General features: G+C 51.2%; 8 protein-coding genes across 8 annotated transcripts; 6 read left to right on the forward strand and 2 right to left on the reverse strand.

The window, feature by feature from the left end:
• Positions 1-72: 72 nt before the first annotated feature.
• On the forward strand, positions 73-2,460 carry EDD37DRAFT_138702 (uncharacterized protein). The gene is made up of 2 exons (XM_062809524.1): positions 73-416; positions 470-2,460. The coding sequence occupies exons 1-2, from the start codon at positions 196-198 to the stop codon at positions 2,076-2,078; spliced, it is 1,830 nt and encodes a 609-aa protein (XP_062666826.1). The 5' UTR covers positions 73-195; the 3' UTR covers positions 2,079-2,460.
• EDD37DRAFT_138697 (uncharacterized protein) lies at positions 2,461-4,393 on the forward strand. Its single transcript, XM_062809523.1, has one exon. The coding sequence runs from the start codon at positions 2,842-2,844 to the stop codon at positions 4,135-4,137; it is 1,296 nt and encodes a 431-aa protein (XP_062666827.1). The 5' UTR covers positions 2,461-2,841; the 3' UTR covers positions 4,138-4,393.
• Positions 4,393-5,942, forward strand: EDD37DRAFT_138714 (HSCARG dehydrogenase). Its single transcript, XM_062809525.1, has one exon. The coding sequence runs from the start codon at positions 4,649-4,651 to the stop codon at positions 5,588-5,590; it is 942 nt and encodes a 313-aa protein (XP_062666828.1). The 5' UTR covers positions 4,393-4,648; the 3' UTR covers positions 5,591-5,942.
• Positions 5,943-5,958: 16 nt separating this feature from the next.
• EDD37DRAFT_639337 (uncharacterized protein) lies at positions 5,959-7,810 on the forward strand. The gene has a single exon (XM_062817163.1). It carries the CDS (start codon positions 6,144-6,146, stop codon positions 7,488-7,490), a length of 1,347 nt encoding a protein of 448 aa, XP_062666829.1. The 5' UTR covers positions 5,959-6,143; the 3' UTR covers positions 7,491-7,810.
• A 1,129-nt stretch (positions 7,811-8,939) lies between these two features.
• EDD37DRAFT_568753 (omega-6 fatty acid desaturase) lies at positions 8,940-10,284 on the forward strand (the record flags this gene model as incomplete). Its single annotated transcript, XM_062814198.1, has 2 exons — positions 8,940-9,810; positions 9,860-10,284. 2 exons carry the CDS (start codon positions 8,940-8,942, stop codon positions 10,282-10,284), a joined length of 1,296 nt encoding a protein of 431 aa, XP_062666830.1.
• Positions 10,285-14,887: 4,603 nt separating this feature from the next.
• On the reverse strand, positions 14,888-15,328 carry EDD37DRAFT_138765 (uncharacterized protein). The gene has a single exon (XM_062809526.1). It carries the CDS (start codon positions 15,216-15,218, stop codon positions 14,988-14,990), a length of 231 nt encoding a protein of 76 aa, XP_062666831.1. The 5' UTR covers positions 15,219-15,328; the 3' UTR covers positions 14,888-14,987.
• Positions 15,329-16,769: 1,441 nt separating this feature from the next.
• Positions 16,770-18,954, forward strand: EDD37DRAFT_639346 (NADP-dependent oxidoreductase domain-containing protein). The gene has a single exon (XM_062817164.1). The coding sequence runs from the start codon at positions 17,222-17,224 to the stop codon at positions 18,536-18,538; it is 1,317 nt and encodes a 438-aa protein (XP_062666832.1). The 5' UTR covers positions 16,770-17,221; the 3' UTR covers positions 18,539-18,954.
• A 985-nt stretch (positions 18,955-19,939) lies between these two features.
• EDD37DRAFT_138833 (uncharacterized protein) lies at positions 19,940-20,585 on the reverse strand. Its single transcript, XM_062809527.1, has 2 exons — positions 19,997-20,585; positions 19,940-19,947 (listed from the first exon to the last, which is right to left on the reverse strand). Exon 1 carries the CDS (start codon positions 20,492-20,494, stop codon positions 20,165-20,167), a length of 330 nt encoding a protein of 109 aa, XP_062666833.1. The 5' UTR covers positions 20,495-20,585; the 3' UTR covers positions 19,940-19,947; positions 19,997-20,164.
• Between the last annotated feature and the right edge of the window lie 1,195 nt (positions 20,586-21,780).

Consider the following 21,780-nt stretch of genomic DNA (forward strand, 5'->3'; position numbering starts at 1 on the left):
AGCCAAGCAATGTCCTCGTTCGTTTCTGCGGCACCTTGTTATTAGTCCCGAAGGGGAAGAGAACTTCACAAGTATTCACGCTTTCAATCTCTGAAGCAAGATTAACCGAAGCCGCCTTCGCTATCGTCTCTTGATTGGCGCTCGACACAGGCAGCACCACGGTGAAGCTGTAAAGATCACCGTCTCCGCCTCACCATGGCTGACCTTGATGCGGAACTGCTCGCACTCGCCGGAGGTGATTCCTCCGGTGAAGAGAGCACGCCTTCATCTCCTAAACCAAAGTCTTCCTCGCCACCACGAACGAAACAACAACTACGAAGAGCACCATCACCAGCAGACATGGCTCGTAAAGGTGTGGCTAAGACTGTCAAACGTCCCAGACGTCGTAAGGCATATTCTGATGATGAAGATGAAGCGTATGATTCAGTTCTTCCCTCTCATCAGATGCGAACTCTGACAATCTTTACAGGTCCTCGCTTTCTCAACACTCAGAGTCCGCATCCATGTCCCAATCCGACTCCGAAGCCGACTTCGAGCCCGGCGCAGAGAAACCAATCTTTCCTTACGAAAAGCTGTACTATGACGCCGAGGACAAGGCGCGTATCGAATCAAAGCCTGAAATTGAAAGAGAAGAGATTCTAGCTCAGCGTAGTGAACAGGTCGAACGCCATGAACAGGATCTGACACTCCGCCGCCTCGTCGCTGCAAGAGCCCGCGAAGAGGCAAAAAATGCCGCAAAGAATAAGCGCAAGGCTAGCGCAGCCGATCTGGAAGACACACAGCGCAAGAGCACCCGTCAACGTACCAAGGTCGGCGGTGGCCGGGTTGGTGAAGCAAGCAGTGCCATCGAAGCATACAAACAACAGCGAGCCGAAAAGAACCTTCGAGATGAGCAGAGAAAGAAAGATGGCTACACCAGAAAGCCGGCATCTCCACAGGAGGACTACAGCGATGCGGATGCGGAAGGCGAGAGTGACAACGACTATGACGATCGCAAATACCGAAGACGATCACCAAGTCCACCCAAGGACGAGCCAATTGCTGAACTGGCTGACATCCAGCGAGCGAAGGTCGGTCGTGACAATTTTGCTCAGGTCTGCCTCACTCCTGGATTCGAGGGAGCCATCACCGACTGCTATGTGCGCGTCTGCCTGGGTCCTGGTCGTGATCCTAAGGTCAATGAGTACCGCCTCTGTCTCATCAAAGGCTTCACCATAGGCAAGCCATACGCAATGGTAGGCTCCAACGGCAGACCATTCCCTGTTGAGACCTACATTATTGCCGCGCATGGCAAGGCCGAGCGACCATGGTCTTTCCTGGAATGCTCCATGTCCAAGTTCACAGAAGACGAATGGCGCCGATACCGTGTGGTCATGGCTAATGAGGACTGCAAACTGCCTACCAAGAAGTTTATCAACGCGAAACTCGATCAGATTAATACGCTGCTGGCACATCGGTTCTCCGAGCAGGAAATCTCACAGAAGATCAAAAATCAGAACACACTCATGGAGAAGATCACTCGGAGCCAAGAGAAACAGGATTTGCGCGAACAGATCAATGCGGCCATAGCGGATGGAAACGAAGAGCTTGCTGAAGAACTCGAGAATAAGCTCGCTAGCGTTATCCCACAGAAATTGGCGTTTGGCACAAGTCTTTCGCGAGCACAATCCGAATATGTCAACGAAGATCAAGAACGGATTGCCGAGCTCAATCGACGAAATCAGAGAGTGAATGCCGAGAATGTTCGCAAGGCGCAGCTGGCCGAGATGCGAGCTAGGAAGTCAAAGAAGCTTACCGTTCCGGGTGTTGACGACTTGTTCGAAGGTGGAAGCGATATCAGCCGCACTGGCACGCCAGTCAACGGTACAGGTACCCCTAAACTGGTTGCGAATCTGTCGCGTATGGGAACTCCCAACCCTCCAACCACCTCGAACGGCACTCCAACAAGCTCGACACCCTCCGGAATTGTGGTCAAACCAGTTGCGAAAAAGAAGGGCTTACCTGTAATTCGGAAGGCAGCATTGGATGATGAAATACTGGCTTCCATGGATCTTGGAATTGACATTGACGACCTTTGAGGCACGACAAGAGAGGCATTGGGGCTCTTTGGAAACTTAGACTCATTGGCATTGGGATTGGACGATTAAAGCGAAAACATTGTGCCTAAAGACAGACACAGAGAGGGAAGCTCATTGGGCAGGTTCCGACCCTTTTCGCCGCGAGCACGAGGACAGCTCTCGACTGAGCATTGAGCATGTATGAAAACGACTGGACTAACAAAATTGAACTGTACATTACTCAAATGTTGACATTGGGCCGACCTTAGACACTCCTCATTTACCTAGGTATTGGCCTCGACCTTGCGACTCATCCGCGGACTGACCACCCACGTTGACCTTCCACTCTGACTCAACCCTCACTCTCAAATCTCTTGCGCTTGCGAGAGACCTTCACTTCATTCAAACTTTCCTCGAGCTCCTCTTTTAACCGTCTGATGCCATTACCTATCAAGCCGCATACAAAGGAGTATGAGGACCTGATCATTCACGCCGTACATCTACACTTGCTGGACCATTCACTCTTGTGTCTCACCCGCCCTTCATTGGAGCAATTGATTGTCTTTCTCTCGGCAAGGGACTTTGGCTACCTATCTTTGGTTTACACATGGGCTTTCTTCCATCTACCTCCTGTCACCTCACACTGCTTTGAGCTCGTATTCTGTCCGACACTCCTTTCTGTCTATACAAAACCTGCACTGCTTATCCTCGAATCAAGGGCAACTGACAAAACCTGTTCTCACTTCATCTGGTAGCGGCGTCAAGGTCGCTTGAAATTTTGGAAATGGAACATCAGCGGGCACAGGCTACACAGGCTGGGTGGCCCGGGTATAAGAGTATCGAGGAAGACTTGAAGGCTGCCATGTGGACAGAAGCATCTGTCGACTCTGAGAATACCGCAGGCGATGATAGCGTCCAAGTTCCTGATAGGAGTGACCCTCTCAGTTCTGATGATGATCTACAGATCGTGGCAACACGTACACGCTCATTGTCACCCATGTCTGAAGATTTTGACACTCCTCCGCAACAACCCCGGGCCAGAGTATACCCAGACAGGGACCCTGTCTTCCAGATTTGGTCATCACCACCTCTGCGGCATGCTTCACAACGGTCAGCAAGGCCTTTTCCGAACGATCAAGAGGCTCAAGCATCCAGGAGCGTCTCCAACACCAGTTTTCGCGGCTCGAGACTGGCCCCGGATGACCCTCGTGAAAAACGAAGTGAAGATGTGGCACTGGCAAGGGCTTTGAAAGCCAGCCGAAGATCGTATGCGGCCGAGCAAAGTGTGGGCCAGGAGAAGACACGCAGGTTTGTCTCGGATAATGCTGGCGATCGCAGAGAAAAGGAGGAGCTCGAGTGGGCACTGCGAATGAGTTCGCTGGAGTATGAAGCCCAACATGGAGCTCAGCGAGTGTCAGAACAGCCAGAGCGAAGGCCTGCTAATTTTGCGACTACGGACTCAGAGACAACTCCTCACGGCGCAAAGACCTGGGCTGAGTCGAGCCGGCGGCCTATCCCTAGCTACGAAAAAGCTAGTATGCCCAGAAAGAGGGCTGAGGTATCAGGATTCTCAACATCAGAGGATAATGGCATTAGAGGCCGCGTCCAGGATGCTCTACAACAAGTGCGCTTAGCAGCAGAGAGAGTCCAAATGAAGAGTCCAGACATCGCCCGTCCCACAGAGGACGACCAATTGACGGCTATTTTCGCCCGAGATATCACTAACGGCAATTTCGAGAAGGCCGTCACCAATTTCTGTCAACAGGCTGGCGGCGCGGTTCAACCTATTTTCCGAGCGACTGCACTTGGCGAAACCACTAGAAGTGCTCGAGAATTCACGGGACGTCTTCTTACTCCTCCACCGTCGCAGAGCAATCTTGCAGCTGAAAGTGACGATCAACCGCTGCCAGTCCAAATTCGCCGGCTGCGAGCAGAAAACACAAAATTGAAACATCAGATTGATTCTTTACGGGATGAAAAGGCGATGGACACGAGACGGATCGCCAGACTGACTAGTCGAAGAGACGAACTAGCGAAAGATTTGAAAATCTATGACGGCTTACTTTTCACTACTGGATGAAATGGGTGACGAGAAAAACGACTGAAGCACCGGGGATATGGAGATCATGTATTTATATCAAGGCATTCGGTCGGGTGGAAGAGTGGGAATTGCGGAAGTACAGCGAGAAGAGTCCTACTTACGTACAGGCTAAAAGGAGGCATAGGACGATTTATTCGCGCGCCGTTCTGCACATGCACCGTGGCGTTTTAAATCCGCCAGCCAGGAGAAGCCTGGCAGAGAATATGAACATCAGAAATTTTGTGGTTCAGGTAAAGCATAAGTGCGAGGTACGGTTAGTGCCCTTTCCCACAGACGTCTGCTATACGCAATTTCGAAACCACCATCCCTGTCTACGATCGATACTCTGGACCCCAGGAGACGCACCGATCGATAGGGCCTTTCAACATATTTCCGGAAGTGCCTATAAAGTTCTAGCATTGCCGTTCTGGATCGCTGCCTCTCTTCCACTAAGACTACCCCCTCAGATTGCTCGTATCAAATCAAGGCCACTCACAACACTACTACCATCATGAGCAAGGTCCTCGCAGTTTTCGGCGCCACAGGTCAGCAAGGCGGCTCGATCGTTGATTTCGTCCTGGAAGACGCCCAGCTCTCTAAGAATTACAAAGTGCGTGGTATCACGAGGGACACATCATCCGAGGCTGCGCTTCGTCTGAAGCAAAAGGGCGTCGATGTTCTCCAAGGGGACGTTACTGATCCGCTATCTCTGAACGCTGCCCTGAAAGGAGCCCACACCGTCTTCGCATTGACTGCTCCAGCCTACGGGCCCGACTCCCGAGCGAAAGAATTTGCGACAGGAAAGGCCATTGCCGACGCCGCTGTTGCCGAAGAAGTCCAGTACATCATTCTCAGCACGTTGCCCAATGTCAGCAAGCTCTCTACCGGCAAGTACACCAACGTTACGGGCTTCGATGCCAAAGCCGATGTGGAGGACTACATTCGCAAGTTGTCAATCAAGAGTGCATTCTTTGCTCCCGCGTCGTTCATGCAGAACTTTCAGAACATGCCCTTGAGGAAGACTGAGAATGGAGGTTTCATCTTCGCACGGCCAACGTCACCTTCGTCGCTGCTCCCATTGATCGACATCGTGGCCGACACAGGCAAATTTGTCGGTGCCATCTTGGCGGATCTTGACAAGTATGAAGGCAAGACGTTTTGCGCAGCCACCAGGGTGTACAGCATGACTGAGATTGCTGGGATCATCAGTGCAGTGTCCGGCAAGGAAGTCAAGTATGTGCAGGTTCCGCCGGATCAGTACCGCCAAATGCTGTCAGGTCAAGTGGGCAACTACGCAGATGTGCTCGTCGATATGATGCTGTATCAGCAGGAGTTCGGGTACTATGGCCCGCAAACGAAGGAGTTGGTGCAATGGGCGGTGGACAATGCGACAGGAAAGGTTACCAGTTTCGAGGAGTATCTGGAGCAGCATCCTCTGCCGTCTTTGCAGTGAAGTGGCATGCAGGAGGGTGGGAAAGGGTAGAGTCGTGAGATCATCGATACCGGGTTGCATGGAAGTGGAAGTCGTGAAGGAGCTGGACCTTATTCCGCGATGTATCTTGAAAGCACGATACTCACCAACGAAAGGCAAGGAGGGTGGTGATCAGGCCGTAGAGAGGGAGTCAAATCAGACAGCTCGAAATGCGACGTGAGGTTAGCGCTAGTTCTTGAAATCCACCGATAGACGCCCCCAGTGGCTTCATTGGGCGCCCGGAGTGGGATATCCACGAGGCCTAGCCTTAATCGAGGTCTACCTGGATGCCAGGCCTGACAACTCCATTAACCCCGACGATGATGCACGATTGAGCCTTGACGTGAGACAGTCACAACAGAGCAATCACTATCACCGTCCTTCTCGGAACAATACAAGGACTGCAAGACAGCTGAAGGCCTCTATGTGAGGCGGGCTTCTTCAACTTCTTGACTGAATATAATCGAAACAGCTTCGCCGGTACCGCCCGGCACCGCACAATAGCAGAGCCAAGTCTTATACGACATCTAGTAGTATGGCAGCACCAGTAACAGCAGAAGTAAAGCGGCCACAGTCAAAACGAAAGATTGCAGCGCATCGCAAGTCTAGAACGGGCTGTCGCAACTGCAAGCTCCGCAAAGTGAGGTGCGATGAGACGCACCCGAGGTGCATCAAGTGCGATAGCTACGGCATTCTATGCAACTATGACCTCCGACATGAGGATCTACAATTGGCCCACGGCGTCAGCAGCACCTCTATGACAGCCGTTATTGACCTGTCCATTTTGGACTTGTCATCCTCGGCCCTTGGTTCAAGCATTGGGGACCGTTCAGCTCCCAAAGGCAAAGCCAACAGCAACAGCGGCAGCGGCGACGCAAGCGACGACAGTGCGTCCTGCCGATACACGGAGGACGTATCTGCGTATGAACCCACACCGGAAGAGCGTGAAATCCTAGCTCGCTTTTTCTCGAGGACGGTATACACACTCGGTCCGAGCCAAAGCATCACCATTTATCGAGACATATACTCCAGGTTGACTTACTCAAACGCATTCCTGATGCACATCATCCTAGCGGTCACCCTAGTCCACGACACCACCATCAAACAATCCCGCTCGCCCGCCGAAATCGAAGCCATAACCCGACACTGGTCCCACGGCGCCTCGCTTCTCAACCACGCCATCTCCCAGCCTGTCAACACTGTGGCCCGATCAACCCGTGACGCAATGTGGGCGTGCGCCGGGCTTTTAGGATGTCTGGCATTCAGCACCGTCGACGCCGAATGCGTCGAGCAGTCCTGGCCCCTGAAAGCCCATGGACAGCACGACCTAGACTGGCTGAACATGTGTGCAGGCAAGACTATTATTTTTAAGGTGTCAGACCCCCTTCGCGACGACAGTCTCTTCTTGCCCGTACGACAGGAGATGGCGCATTTCTTGAGCTTCAGGAGCGACTTGTCTGTGCCGGAGTTGCACCAAATGAAGACACTGCCTGGTCAATTGATTGAGCTTTGCGAGGCCACGGATGCAAAGCTGTCGAACGAGACTTCTGCGGACACATGCTGCTGCAGGGGCCCTCTTTCATTGCTGGCGCAGTTGATGCCGCTTGAGTGCAACCAGGACAGTTACGTTCTCTTTTTGGGGTTCTTCCGCACGCTGGGCGCTGGGTTCAAGGACTTGCTTGTTTTGAAAGACCCGGTTGCACTTCTGCTTTTGCTGTTTTGGTACTCCAAGGCCAGGAAGTTCGATACCTGGTGGCTTCGTAATCGAGCGAACCTGGAGTATCGTGCAATCATGCGGTACCTGGTGGAGCGGCATCGAAGCGGAGACGATGGCAGGATCATCGACCTTGTCCGTCATGTCCAGGAGAGCTCCGATGAGTAAGAAGTATCGGCTGCCAGGCATCAGCGATGAGCATATGCCCTCCAAAATACAACTCCGCGGCACTTAGCAAAAGAGCATGAGCACCTGACTACATGTTTGCGGTTGATCATAGCAGCAGTAATCAGAATGCGATCACAGACCAGTCAGCACCACTCATTGATGTTCTGAAGCCATCACCGAGATCTGCAGCTATTGTAGCCTACCTTTCACGGCTGCAGAGGTCGACCTGAACCAACGTAGTCGCGGTTGGCGCACAGATGCCACCCATGAACATCTAGCAAATACACGTGACTGAGATGGAGAAGACCTACCTTTGGTACAAACTACCACGACAGCGTCAGACTATTCTGAGGTATCCAACAGTTGATACACGTCGAGGACACGTATCGAGGCATGATCTTGACGTTCTTCGCTGGAAATCCGAGCTTCGTGCATCTTAACACGTGTTACGAGATCTTCTACCAGCAAGGCCAGATAAGCCAGATCTAAAAGTGGGACAGGCGAAACGGTTGAGCGATGTCATAGTAGGCCAGTATGGTACGCTAAAACATATCGGAACATAGCGCTGAACTAACCGAACCCTGGCACTTGGAGATGCGGCACACAATCTTGACTTCTCATGCTCTCAACTTCACCGGCGCTTGTGTTTGCAGTGTATTGTCGGCATGTGGTATTCATTATGGCCCTGCAGTTGTTGCAGCTGACGCGAGAGAATGCGGCTCTTGCAGCAAAAATACGTGAATGATGTGGGTGCCCGAGGCCACAGCGGAAAGTGCCACGCCCGTCTAGGCAGTATTTGCATCGACTTTTACCGGCGATCGAAACCTTGGTCTGTTCCCATAGATCTTTGTTGGGACGAATACGCACCAGTCGACGCCCCTGTCGATCTATGGAAACAAGCCCGTTCTCGAAGCGACAGCGCCTGCGTCTAGTAGCGACCTCGGCCTCCCACATGCCAGCAGTCGATGGTACAAGGCAAAGCTACAATTCGGATTTTGAAACCATGAACTAACATCAGTGAACATGCCAAGTCCTGCCTGGTCCGAGCTGAGGTTCGTCACATATACTCGATGTCGTCGTGTCGCGAATAGTGTCCGAGGATGCTTGAAACAGTGCGAATCGATGCTTCTGTTGGCCACGACTAGTTCTAAAAGACCCTCGATCTGAGGTACAGCTTCACCGCCTTAATAATCAGAACGGACACCGATTGTGCAAATAGGCCCAGGCCTCATCGCGACCCTCTTATTTCTGGATCCCTTGACCCACATATTGCTCAGCCTTATCCTTATCGCGAGCACCCCTTTTTGGAAAAATTGGAATAAAATCTCAACAAAGGGAGGCTGAATTAGGAAATCTTCTAAACTTGCAAAAATATAGGCCACGATGTCAGAAACGATTCTTTTGCCAGCAAACATGGCTACCACGACTTTAACGGCGACCGGCAGGAAAATGTCCACATCAACTACAACAAAGGACCCTGCTCTGGTGGATACATATGGCAACCCATTCCAGATCCCGAATTACACCATGACCGACGTCCGAAACGCGATACCAAAACATTGCTTCGAACGAAGTGCCGTCACTGGTCTATACTACGTTGCAAAAGACCTATTACTGCTGGCAAGCACTTTTTACCTATTCAATCGCTTTGTCACTCCAGAATACGTACCATGGAGCTACGCCAGAGCTGGTCTTTGGTTCTGCTATACCGTCCTCCAGGGTTTCTTCGGTACTGGTCTCTGGATCATGGCTCATGAATGCGGACATCAGTCCTTCTCTCCCAATAAGGCTCTCAACGATTCTGTTGGCTGGGTCTGTCACTCAATTCTTCTGGTGCCATATTTCTCATGGAAGATCTCTCACCGAAAGCACCATCAGGCTACTGGCAACATGGAACGGGATATGGCATTCGTACCTTTGTCCAAGGAGGAATATGTGGCTCAGCCTTGGCACCGACAAGCTCTTCAGAACCTTGAAGAGCTTACGGAGGAAACTCCGATCATGACAGCGGTACAGATGATTGCACATCAGCTGATCGGCTGGCCGCTTTACTTATTCACCAACGCATCTGGTCACAACAACCATGAGAAGCAACGCGAAGGACGTGGCAAAGGCAAGGCCAACGGCTTTGGTGGCGGTGTCAACCATTTTGACTCCGCAAGCCCTCTTTACGAGCAACGAGATGCTCCTTATATCTTGCTCAGCGACCTCGGGTTATTGATAACGACTTGTGTTCTGGTGCACGTTGGTCGCACCTATGGCTTCCACAACTTGTTCGTCTGGTATATTGCTCCTTATCTCTGGGTGAACCACTGGCTGGGTATGTTCTATACTTCGGGAGATTTGAGGATTATGACTGACTTCTCTAGTTGCTATCACTTTCCTGCAACACACTGACCCGTCCCTACCACACTATACTGGTAGTAGCTGGACCTCTGTCCGCGGTGCAGCTGCAACTATCGACCGTGAATTCGGCTTCATTGGCAGGAGCTTGATGCATGGGATCGTCGAGACCCATGTTCTACACCATCACATCAGTACCATCCCGTTTTATCACGCAGACGAAGCCACCGAAGCCATCAAGAAGGTCATGGGTGATCACTATCGAAGTGACACCAAGGATGGCAGTATTGGATTCGTCAAATCTCTATGGAAGAGCTTCAGATGGTGCAATTGGGTCGAACCCGTCGAAGGCTCAACGGGTGATGCTGGTGGTGTTCTGTTCTTCCGCAACAGGAACGGCCTCGGTGTCGGACAGTCAAATTGCTCGAACACTGTGGCTCTCACGCAATAGAATCAGCAGATCGGCGTATCTGTGCACTGAGAGCCAAGTCTCAGAAGCACTGCGCAGCTTGAGTACTGAATAGATCACATACGAATGCAGAAAATGACATGAAATACCGCAGATCTCATGGTGCCCAAGTCTTGCTGAGAGACGGCCAAAGCAACGGCCACGTGAGATTGAACTTTTCCATCACGGACAGAAGGTGTAAGGCTGAACAAGGCTGTACAGTCTCTCGGACATTTGAAATGATAGGTAGCTCTTGACCACCCGACAACCTAGCCATGCAATGCCATCATACGATAGCAATTGATGAAAGGCACACCTTCTGTGTGCCGTGTTTGGCTCAGGAGGTAAGTCCTCACAGATACAATCCCACTGCAAAGAAATAATTTTGTTTCCTGAGGAGCTTGAGACCTCCTCCATGCTCGAGCTACAATTATTCCACGTCGTTTCAGGTCCAACCCTTGTAGATTTTGCATATCAGCTATTACCTGCTTGGCTTCAAGTCTACAGTCAGTCTCAACATATGCCGTCACGCATCGAGAGCACTTGCTCAATCCCATGCAGTAAGCATTCACTTACGGGAGATGTGTCTCACCTGCTTCGCAGTGACATTCTGAAGACAGTGACATACAAGTGACAGCTTGCACGGACGGACAGTGTCGCCTGGTTGAGTCTCATTGCTAGGAATGTCCCTCTCCCGAACTGCATTGCCCAAGTCAAATGCTCTTCCTTCCATCACCTCCCGAAATCACAACGCCCATCGATTCGACATCCGTCCATGGTCGTTTGGACCTCATCGCACATGAGCCTGCGATGTACGAACCTCACCAGGCCGACTGTCTCCGACCTGCACCTCGTCGACGCTCAGCCAGCCCTCTTCCACGGCCTATTGTTCCTTGATGTGAATGGTTGATTGTTCGACGCAAAGTGACCACCTGTTGGCCTATGGAGAATGAAACGCCGACTTCAGACGAGCTCCCTCATAGACACTCAAGAAGATCTGTTCCGAAGTTGATTAACTGTAGCTTACCTATTTCCGTAATTCGTCTCCTGATCAGATCTCCAGATGGCTCTAGCCGCATAAACCAAGGAGGCCATAGGTACCAGTATAGCATGTCAATATAAGTACAGACAGCACAGCAGACCGAAGAGTTATTGTCTAGGGTAAGGCGTGCATCCAAGGGATAGTGGTCGGCGGCCGGAGCCTCCGTCCGCCGATACATACTCACCCTTGACCAAAGATAGGGGAAGGGGCAGTCAGGGTCGCCATCCGAAAGAGTACACTTATAGAATATAATGAATGCCTCAGATAGTGAAGAAATTTAACACTTGAACCGATTTTAAATTTCGGTATGTCGGTCCGTTGTGATTGCTGAGTGCAGTTTCGAGTATGTCGGGCAACCGCAACATGTCGACCGCCTTGGCGACATTGGGGGTGGAGGATATCACAGGGTGTTCCTTGGTGCAGAGTGACAGGTCTGGCGCTCCTCATGTTGTTTGTGACTGTAGGAATGATGTGCGACCACGTGTTCGTCATCGTTCTCGAGTAGATTGGTTGGGACCTCGCATCGGAGAGAATTTCGAGATGGCCTGAAAAACAGAGGTAGATATATAGCCGCGAAAGGAAGGTAGTATGGAAAGCGCCGCCTACCTCACTGTCGCACAGCGTATTGGACGTATTCGGTGGCGGATTATGCACGGTGCCGGCAAGGTATGTCCCACCCAGGACAAAGTGAATTGACCTTGTCTGAAATGATGGATGAAAGGCGGCAACATCAACGACGTTGCATCGTAGAAGGAGCCCTGAGCCCTTGATGTGCACGAGCGAAGGAAGCATCCTTCTGTACAAGGCAGAGTGACGTATCATAGAACGTTCTTTGCCATGCATTACATCGCAAGCGACCTGTAATTCCGATGAGTGAGGTTTGTGTGCACGGCTTGCGTCGATTCGGAATCCGTTGAAGCATTGAGTATGCAGCGTCAGCGCTTATGCAAACGACGATATCGGTCAATTGCATCGGAGGATTGTTAGCTGCGTCGGTTATCAAGGACAAAAAGAAAGAAGTGCCATTCGATGGCTTCCCACACTTGAAATTTGGGGGCCTAAATCGCTTCGAGCATGCATGATCTATCGAGGTGTTGCACACTTCAATGCAACGATACCTCGGGGGGATTCTACACCTGCATCGATATCAGTGACTGATCTGCGCGGCTCCGTATTCCACACACTTCGAACATGTCCAAAGTCAATTCGAGGAGGGTGACACTTGACAGTTTGGAGAGGTCCAAAAGTGTCGTAGACACCCGTCCTGGCTGTGTCGCGGACCGACAAGGGTGAGAGAATGCATTTCGATGTGGTGACGATGGTGCCAGCGTCGCTCGATGTGGTGTTGTTTAACGATTATCGGCGTTCTTCCTATCTCGTTCAAAAATGGCCCGCGTGCACGTGTGTGGTTGGGTGGAACATGATTCGACTCTGGTCGTGGGATACCTTCACATTCCCATAGCTTCCTTTCTGATGTCAATAGTAAGCAACTCTTACCTTGTGGCCGCAACGCCGGAAAGCTTGCGTAGCGGGTACAGAGCTTCGATTGACAGAAGGAATTTTTGGACGAGGTGCATATCGTTCTCAAGCTTTCCAAGTCTGACGCAGGAGGTCTTGCACAACCCCCATGGAATGCACGTACTACGCGACTGATCATGGACCATAGTTGGAGAAACGCCAGAACGTCATATTCATAGAATTCCTTGTGGCTTGATACTCGTAAGTCAATGAATGACCTGTTGTCCCCGAAAATCGCGTCAAGATGTTATTCTTCCATGGGGATCGATCGAGAGTTTTCCATCAGGGTCAGAGATCTTCAGGTCTGCCGAGCATTGAATGAACGACCTTGCTCTCCGAGACTCCGAGAGCTTACCCACAGGATCGGAAGCCGATGGAATGGTGACAGGGGAAAGAAAATGGTAATGATGTGCAGTTGTTGTTGAAGGCGCGGGAAGAGAAGGATCAGTCCGAGGCGTCATATCGATAAACACCCAACCAGAACCCTTCGGCATTCTGCAAACATGAAACAGGGGAAGTAGTGCCGTGGCACGCATCATTTTGCGCCGGGCTAGGCGAAGGTAGGTTTGGCTACTACCAGGCTTGACCTGGCCTAGAGCATTGCCGGATAGAAGGTTCCTATGACCCGCGTATTCCTTCCTGGTTCTTCATTCTGACTTCCTTTCGAGGCGATCGCGATCGGCGTCTCGCCCGTGGCCAATCATCATACTGGCACCGTCGAGTAGGGTCGCGCAGCGCCGTTGCCCGTTAGCGTTCTCGATTTTGCCTCTGCACTTGCTCATTGCGACAGAGTATCACTCGCTTCCTGATACCATGGTAGTATATGTCGTCAAGCTTGTGATTCTGTGCTGGTACCAGGCCACTAGCAATGTCCAATCGATCTCTGAGAATGTTGCTGTCGTAGGTTGGAGAGTACCAGCACTTGCAATTTACCTTGTCAAACACACATCACCACAGATCGACCTCCACTCAGTCCATTTCGCGACCAAACAGATTAGGCGCAATAATTGTGCAAATCAATATGAAGACGGACGCTGACTTAGCTTTGTCCGACATTCGTCCTAATGATGCATTCCTGTCGCTACTTATCAAACAGACCAGGGCCATATGGGAACAGGCAATGATGTACAGGGCAGTGTTTATTTTTTTGCCCACAGGAAGTGAAGTACGCGACTTTGCACATTGCCACCTTCTGCTTCGGGAGAAGATCGCAAAGGAGCAATGCGTTTGCCCTTGCGACATGAACACATGTCTCAACGTTGACTTATTGAATGCCCGTTGCAAGCAGCAAGTGATCTACGCATCGGTTCGAGAAAAAACCCTCTATTCATAGCCTGATGGCGATAGGAGATGGCTGGTCGCTTGTATGATGAAAATTATCTTTAGCCTCGTCCCAAAACGAAAATTGCTGACGAGAAATCCTGGGGTTGGCAAAGCGCAACCGGTAGGCTTGGTCCAGACCTGTGGCTTGGACTTGTCGATGAGCTTCATGTCTCAACTGCTCGCCCAATCTCCTTGATAGCGAGACACGCGACCGATCTTTCTCTCAAAAGCCAGCCATCCAGCCCAAAGGCCGGAGAGTCCCTGGACGGTGGCAGGCACAACGATAATTATTAATATCGAGGTCTCAAAACATGTAGTGATTGACTATGCAAGGCATGATTCGGCGGTGCCTGAAACTTCCAATTTCCAAGGAACCAGCGTATATCCTGGTTTTTCTTCCGACGGCCGCAATTCGTGGCAGGTAGCTAGCAGGCTTCCCCAGAGTTTTTGGGCGCCACCAAACCCAACCAGCGTGATCTGTGCCGGCTTTTGTTTGCTTTTCAAGTCGGCGAGAGTAAATGCCGTACCACCGACGCCAACGTGTTGTTTATCGATTAGCGTTTATCCACCACTATGCCAGCGGCGTCGAGTGGTCAAAGTTGTCGGGATCCGAAGCAGAACAGGAAATCAAGGTCCGGGCAATACTCTACCACATAATATCGTCATCGCATCATGTTTCGCCAATAGACCCTGGCGAAGGAACAATACTATGAGAGAAATCTGGTGTTCGCGAAAGAAGCGCGTGATGTCTGGAGCAACATTACTAGAGTAGTGCGTGACCTTTCCCGTGGCGAAGGTCTTCCATATGACGTTTGTACCTGACCTACCCAGATTTTCTCCATGTCGCCAAAAAGGTTAGTAGCCTTGAGGACGCAATGTACGCCTCTCTCCGGCTCCGAGCAGGCCCCCGTATTCCGCATAGACACGTAGACTCATTGAGGCGTGTTGGTGAGATTGATCTCCCAGCCATCGTGCATTGCGCACTCCAAACACAAGGCAGGAGGATCATAACAAGAAATGCCACAATGCCACAACGCCACATAGGACACCTCATGGTCTGGTGGCAGGTTTTTCATCTCCCCCAAACTGAATGATATACGTAGTCCTCACATTGACTGATTGGATCCATTGGCCATGTCGGCGCTTGGCACCTCCGACCTCCGTTTAACCATAAAAGCTTAACTTCTCTTTCGGGAGCCAATCACAGAAACCTAACCTACCAAGAGCAGCGTCGATACAACGCAGTCAGTGTGCCCGCAGCGTACTTCGCAGACTACTGTGCGGAGTATCTCATGGGCTTTGTGGAAGCACTGTTGATGGTACCTGGTGTGCTCCGATCCCACAATGTTAGTGGAGGTCCGGGGCTATCAGTGGCTGCAAGATCGGAGCTGGTCTCAAATCCCATCTCCATTAGCAACACCAGTGCAAGACCATCCTCATGTTGTCTCAAAGAAGAGCAAAGCGTACTTTCGTATAGGTGACGACGTGACCAGCCAGCCTTCATTGATGCCCAATCCATTAGTCTTGACAAAATGGAAGTGAGTCGGACATCCCGTACTCAGTGAGTGCGCACTGGACAGGTTCACCAATATGGGTCACAAAAGGCAAATGCCAAAAGCAGCCAAAGACTCACATACTTGGTCGAGTCGAGAAAGCACAGGCTGCACCGGATCTCCCCAGACCCAACGAGGCCTGTTGAGTCTTGACGGGCTGAATGTGAACTGTCCCGCTAATTTCTCTGACGTGCTCCCCACGCCTTTGCCAGTTGGAAGTCAGTCCTGTTGTACCTCATAGACGTAGAAGCGATCTCATTGTATCATAGTAATCGGAATCGTACACCAGCCCCACGAGTCATCAAGACCACCAAGCAACAAGTGATGAGTGCTTCTTGCCAAGGGTGCATGCAACACAGTGGTAGCTTCACACGGGATCTATGTGCCCGTCTTCGTGATGGAAGGATTGACCGATCGGAGCCGCCAAGGGACATCAAGCCGGAACGGCCACGAGGGCAGCTCTCATGACAGAGCAAAGCCTCCACAAACGCGTTGACAGCCTTTTTGACGGCATTCCAATTCATGGCTGGTTCTTCCCAATGGTAGGCAGCCAGCCATAAGCGAATAGGTACGTACTTTCGTAGGCAGCTCACGCATACTCGTACTTGATAAGCTTGGCTTCAATAGCTTACATGACAACACAGTCATGGCTGAACAGAACGGGCTGGCCGAGAGATGGCAAGAAGCAGGCGAGATGGCTGAGGAATCTCAGCGCGCAGCGTGCTGTCTGGGAGAAGCGTGACTCGGCGAATAACGCCTCCCGAAGGAATGCTCTGGGCGCTAGGCGGGCAAAGAACTGAACTAGACCCTGAATGTCCTAGTTGATCCTGGTCGGCAGCGTGGATGCATTAGCAAGGAGACTGACTTTTCTGATGCTTGCGTGAGCATGGGCCAGGGTTGATCCTTCTGCAGCTGACCAGGGTGTGCCAGGGTGTGCCAGGGTCAGGAAGGACGCGGTGGAACCACGGCGACTGTGGATTCCGTGTAACCCACACGGGCCTATTTTTTTCTCAGGTCCAGGCAAGAATGCTCGAGACTGGCCCACGCTTGCCGCAATCCCATAGCCAACCCAATTATGCTGTTATGGCCGCGCATACAATCGTTGGCCACCCTCGATCCTGCCCTTTAACCCCAAAACGAGCACCGTCTGGATCGGCAAACCCTCCCCGTTTCATGTCCAGCCTAGATATACTCCATCCACTGCCCTCCACCCCTCCCATATACAATATTCTTCCACACTGTATACCACCATTCTCACAACCATTTATACAAAGGTTGTCTTTGTTGGACACAGCCTCAAAGAGTCTCTTCCAGATCACAAAGCCTTGGTGACAATTGGCTTTGTGAGATCGATTAAATTATCGTCAAACCTTCACCATTATACTACGCTGACTGTATTCACCACCTGAGCGACTAAATTCACTCACTAAGTCCACAAACCGCGGTCTGACAATTCGACTATCTCAAAAGGCTAAAGGCTGTTGAACCTTACATATAAAACACCATGACCGACTACGACTATCCCCAATCTCCGACCATGTCGCAAGACAGACACATGGGCTCCCTAGCAGCAGCGCTCAGAATGAAGCTGGAACATCTGCCTCAGTTGAATCTGCAGAACCTGGAGAAGCACCATGCACAGCACAAACGACGTTCATTAGAGCCCGGCTCTGCCACATCCTCTCGATCAGCACACTCCTTCAGTTCCCACCCCTCAGACGACACCGATGCTACAGACCTCACAGTAACACCTACCAACAGATCACGCGCAAGCACATTTGACAATGCCGATAGAATAACATCCCCTCTCGTACAGACAGTCACTTGTAAACCTCCCCTACGGATCATCCTTGGGACTGCTTCTGTGGGTTCACACTTGTCACCACTGGCCAAAATCACCACCGTGGAAGATGCCTCCAAGTTCATCAACCTTTTCCGGTCAAGAGGATATGCAGACATCGACACTGCCAGAGCATACCCAGTGGGCCGAGGTGGCACATGCGAGAAGTTGCTGGGTGAGGACGAACTACGGTTATCGAAGTGGGCCAATGTCTCGACCAAAGTGTCCAGCTTCATGCCTGGGTCCCACCGAGCAAAGAACATTAACTCCAGCATCGATCGGTCGCTGGAAGCCCTTAACATGGACACCGTCGATGTCATGTACCTGCATGCTCCTGACAGAGTCACGCCATTCGAAGTGACTTGTGAGGCTATGAACAATGCATACCTCGAAGGGAAATTTGAGCGCTTTGGCCTCTCCAACTACTCTGTTGAGGAAGTTGAGGAGATTGTCCGGATATGCGAGGAGAATGGCTGGGTCAAGCCCTCCGTGTACCAAGGCCAATACAACCCAATCTGCCGAGGCGGCGAGGAACGACTGTTCGCTGTCCTTCGAGAACACAACATCGCTTTCTACGCTTACAGCCCTTCGGCCTGTGGTTTCTTCTCCAACAAGGTATCACGAGCGTCGATCAAGGATAGAGACAGCAGATGGAACATTGATTCTCCGCTTGGTGCCAAATATGCCCATGACTACTTCCACGACCCACTCTTCGCCGCCGCTGAGATTGTCCGACAGCAAGCCACGAAGTACGGCATCTCTGGACACGCAGCTGCTCTTCGATGGACCACCTGGCACTCACAGCTCGGCGCCGAGTACGGCGATGCTGTCATTGTCGGTGCCTCAAAACTCTCACAACTCAAAGAAAACATGGACATCCTCGAACAAGGCCCTCTTCCAGACGAACTCGTTGAGACTCTCAACGGCGTCTGGGAAGATGTGCGGACGTTCGAAAAGGGTCCCCGCTTCTCATTTGTTTGAATATGCTACGCTACTCTCCACGGGGTGAGATGGTCTCACGAACGTTTCCGGCTCCAAGGCGTTTTGGATGGCTAAGCAGCGCCAAAAAGTTCCCCGGCAAAAAAGGGGTAACACAACTGGAACATTTTTGCTTCTTCGACATAGATCCCTCAAGTGCTGAGTGGATCCTATCTACTTTTTTGTTTATTGCTACGAGTATGACGATACCCAAATCTTGCTGTATGCTATGTTTTAAGGGAGAAAAATGCATCTACCGGTCTCTGGGAGACACGGGTATGGACAGAATACTGGACACGGGGGCTCAAAGGGACAGGCTTTTGCAGCCTTGTCCATCATTCTAAATACCACAGACTCTTCACGGCATGGGAAAGAAACATCTGCCATAGATCCAAATAAAAGCTACCATTTAGAGCCTGCATCTTTTTCCTATTCTCTCGTCTTTGCCGTTCTGTCTAAATATGTTATGCTTTTGAACTCACTGATTATTCTCACACTCCCTGGTTGCAAGTGCTTACGCCTGAGGCACCTTCCAAATTCATGTCAGGAATGGGGGGCAACTGCATACGAACTGCCCTCCATCGCTTACAGATTGCACTCCCCTCTTATCGACTGAAGAATGTTGTAATGATTGCATCGCCTATTCTGTGCTTTTAGGCAACCCAATAGTTTCTCTGCTCTACCACCATGGAACGGTATCATGGGTGTTCATGATAATGTCCCTCTTGACATACCGTCATAGCTTTTCACACGCCTTCCAGCCCGTTGCACGAACCAGGAGGTGAAAGCGAGTCACCATATTTTCAGGGCCAACCCTGATGGCACACGCTGCTACCTCTCGAACGAACCATTGCCGCAAATTCCGTGTGGTGCACATGACAACCATGGAAGTAAAAGCCGGACGAAGGAAGAAAACCACCCTATTATCACCGCATCGTATAGGGACAAGTAGGAAATCACGCTATCAGCGAAACACGAACTGTGGATGCGGTAAAATGGTATTGGAGACCACCATGGCCATGAGATGCAACCGGTAGATCTCTCTGTGTCTTCTGATCCCTCACCGCAGCACCGGAACAAGTCGCCAGCAATGAGGCGCATTGCGTAAGAGCATAGTCTCAATCTTCTGAATGGTCAACATGCGCAAGGTGTGAGCGCCTAGCATTCCTCAGGTGTATGCGTACGCATAGCAAAGCCCATCCAAGCGAATCGTGGGGCAACAATCCATCAGTCACAGGAATGTGCAGACAAACCAATCGAGTAATCCTTCAGCCATACATTGACCACTGGCAAGGCAAGAATGCCAGTGGAAGTATCTCCGTCGAGTCAACATCATTTTTACGTGAGCGTTGCCCATCAGGCCGCCCGAATCGCGCTTGCGTTTCTCTACTCGTGTGATGGAATTTTCGCATCTTCGAACCAGTCAACACCTTTGGTCAATCATTGCAATCCTCACCACACCAAACCAGACAGTCCCAAACTCGATCCATGCTGTCCAAAATCTAGCGTCCTACTGGTCAGTCGATGTTGTCGTGTGAGCGCTTCGCTTGTTTGGCACTGCTGACATGGGGGTGGGAAGACCGACTAGACCGAAGTTCAACTTCGTATCACCTGGTCGAAGAACTCTGTCTAACCTTGGCGAATCCCCCGGACACGCATCCATGAGCGGTTTTTTATCCAGCCAAGATCGTCGACATTTTTGCCCAAACTAGAAACAGTTAAAGAAGGCGTTCTGGAATCCACGTGGACTCTGATTAGTGCCCATCGACCACCCTCTCTTCTCAGCGAGCTAGCCTCAATCCAGCCCTTCGGAACGAAATGGGTGTCTCTGCAAAACTGCAATTGGCTACCACGAGTCTGGAACCCGGATGTCGCCTGGTTGCTTTCCAGCACAACTTCTTGGCTGTGTGCATAACAGACTTCAAGGGCTGAAACCATCAGCTTAGCGAAGCACGCCATACATTATTGGGCAACTGCTGGGCTGTAGTGAACACGATGGGAAGGACTTTTGCAACCAACACACTTTCTGGCTGACTGTTGATGGTTCGTGGCTTTGGGGGAATTTGGACTTTTGCGGCCGCCCCGAGCAACTGCCCATCTTTCCTCAGCCTCTTGCGCCGGCCATTCAACGTAGTGCATGAATGCGCTTGTTAACGGGCAAGCCACACCTTCCTCAAACTCGCACTTCCTTGTTGATGCATTATGCAGGGAGTGCACATGCTGCAGCCTTCTCCAACGATTCGCACCGTGTTTTGTGTGTTTCTATAATCGGGCTCATGTTATGGGCTTTTCCTAATCAAGCTTGCATGAAGTATGTGTTCTCGCAGGCTGCATCGCAACTGTGGTGTTGTCTGGCTAGCTGATGGTGGTTATCGTTATCTGGGTCGTATCGATATCGATATTCGGCTCAGCAAAGGGTGTGGAGATAGTGGGATGGTCCCCCAGAGGTGCCTGGCTATTCGACGGATAAGGCTTCAACCCCCAATTTCACCCCCTTGAACCCCTTTCTCCTTCACTTGTGCTTAACGATTGCCAACGCGCTAACGACACCTCGCATTTATGCGATGCTGATGCAAAGGGCCAAAGCATTGCCGCAGACACTTGCTGATGATACTACCAGGGTTATGGCACGATGATTACATGGCAGGTTGAGGTAAACCATCGTTGACACGCGAACAATGACTATCTAAATCCTTCGTGCTGAGGTCAGCCAACCTCAAGTTTGACGACCAACGTCGCGTACCATGGATATTGCCTATCATTGGACAGCACTTGTCGTCGCGAAAGCCTGTGGTCGCCTAGATGGGTACCGTCGTATAATGGCCATCATGATTGTATCTTTGGGACGAAACCTTCAGGATGCTGTTCACGCTCAGGCAAACGTCGGGGATGGGACATGACCTTGCGACAGATCATACAACGAGAGCGCTCGGTGATTTGTCGTCGCACTTACCACTGGATTCTAGAACCTGGAACAATCGTCATGAACCGAATCTGGGAATGCATCTACAATTACCAGCTTATTACGGCCGGGAGGCAGGTCTGCCCTTGCAGATGTTCCTGCGCCGGTAAGCAACAGAGGATCTTCCTTGTATGTCCACAGGTAGGGTTTATTAGATGTCTGCAATGCAGCATGCATCCACATCGACGACGCGTTGCGGAAGTCAAGCACTGAAGGCGATTCCACACCCACTGTCGCATCGGCCCCATCCTTCCAATCTTTCGACGGTCACGATGGGCTTCCT

Source organism: Exophiala viscosa, assembly GCF_022695815.1.
Source record: "Exophiala viscosa unplaced genomic scaffold EDD37scaffold_11, whole genome shotgun sequence".
Lineage (NCBI taxonomy): Eukaryota > Fungi > Ascomycota > Eurotiomycetes > Chaetothyriales > Herpotrichiellaceae > Exophiala > Exophiala viscosa.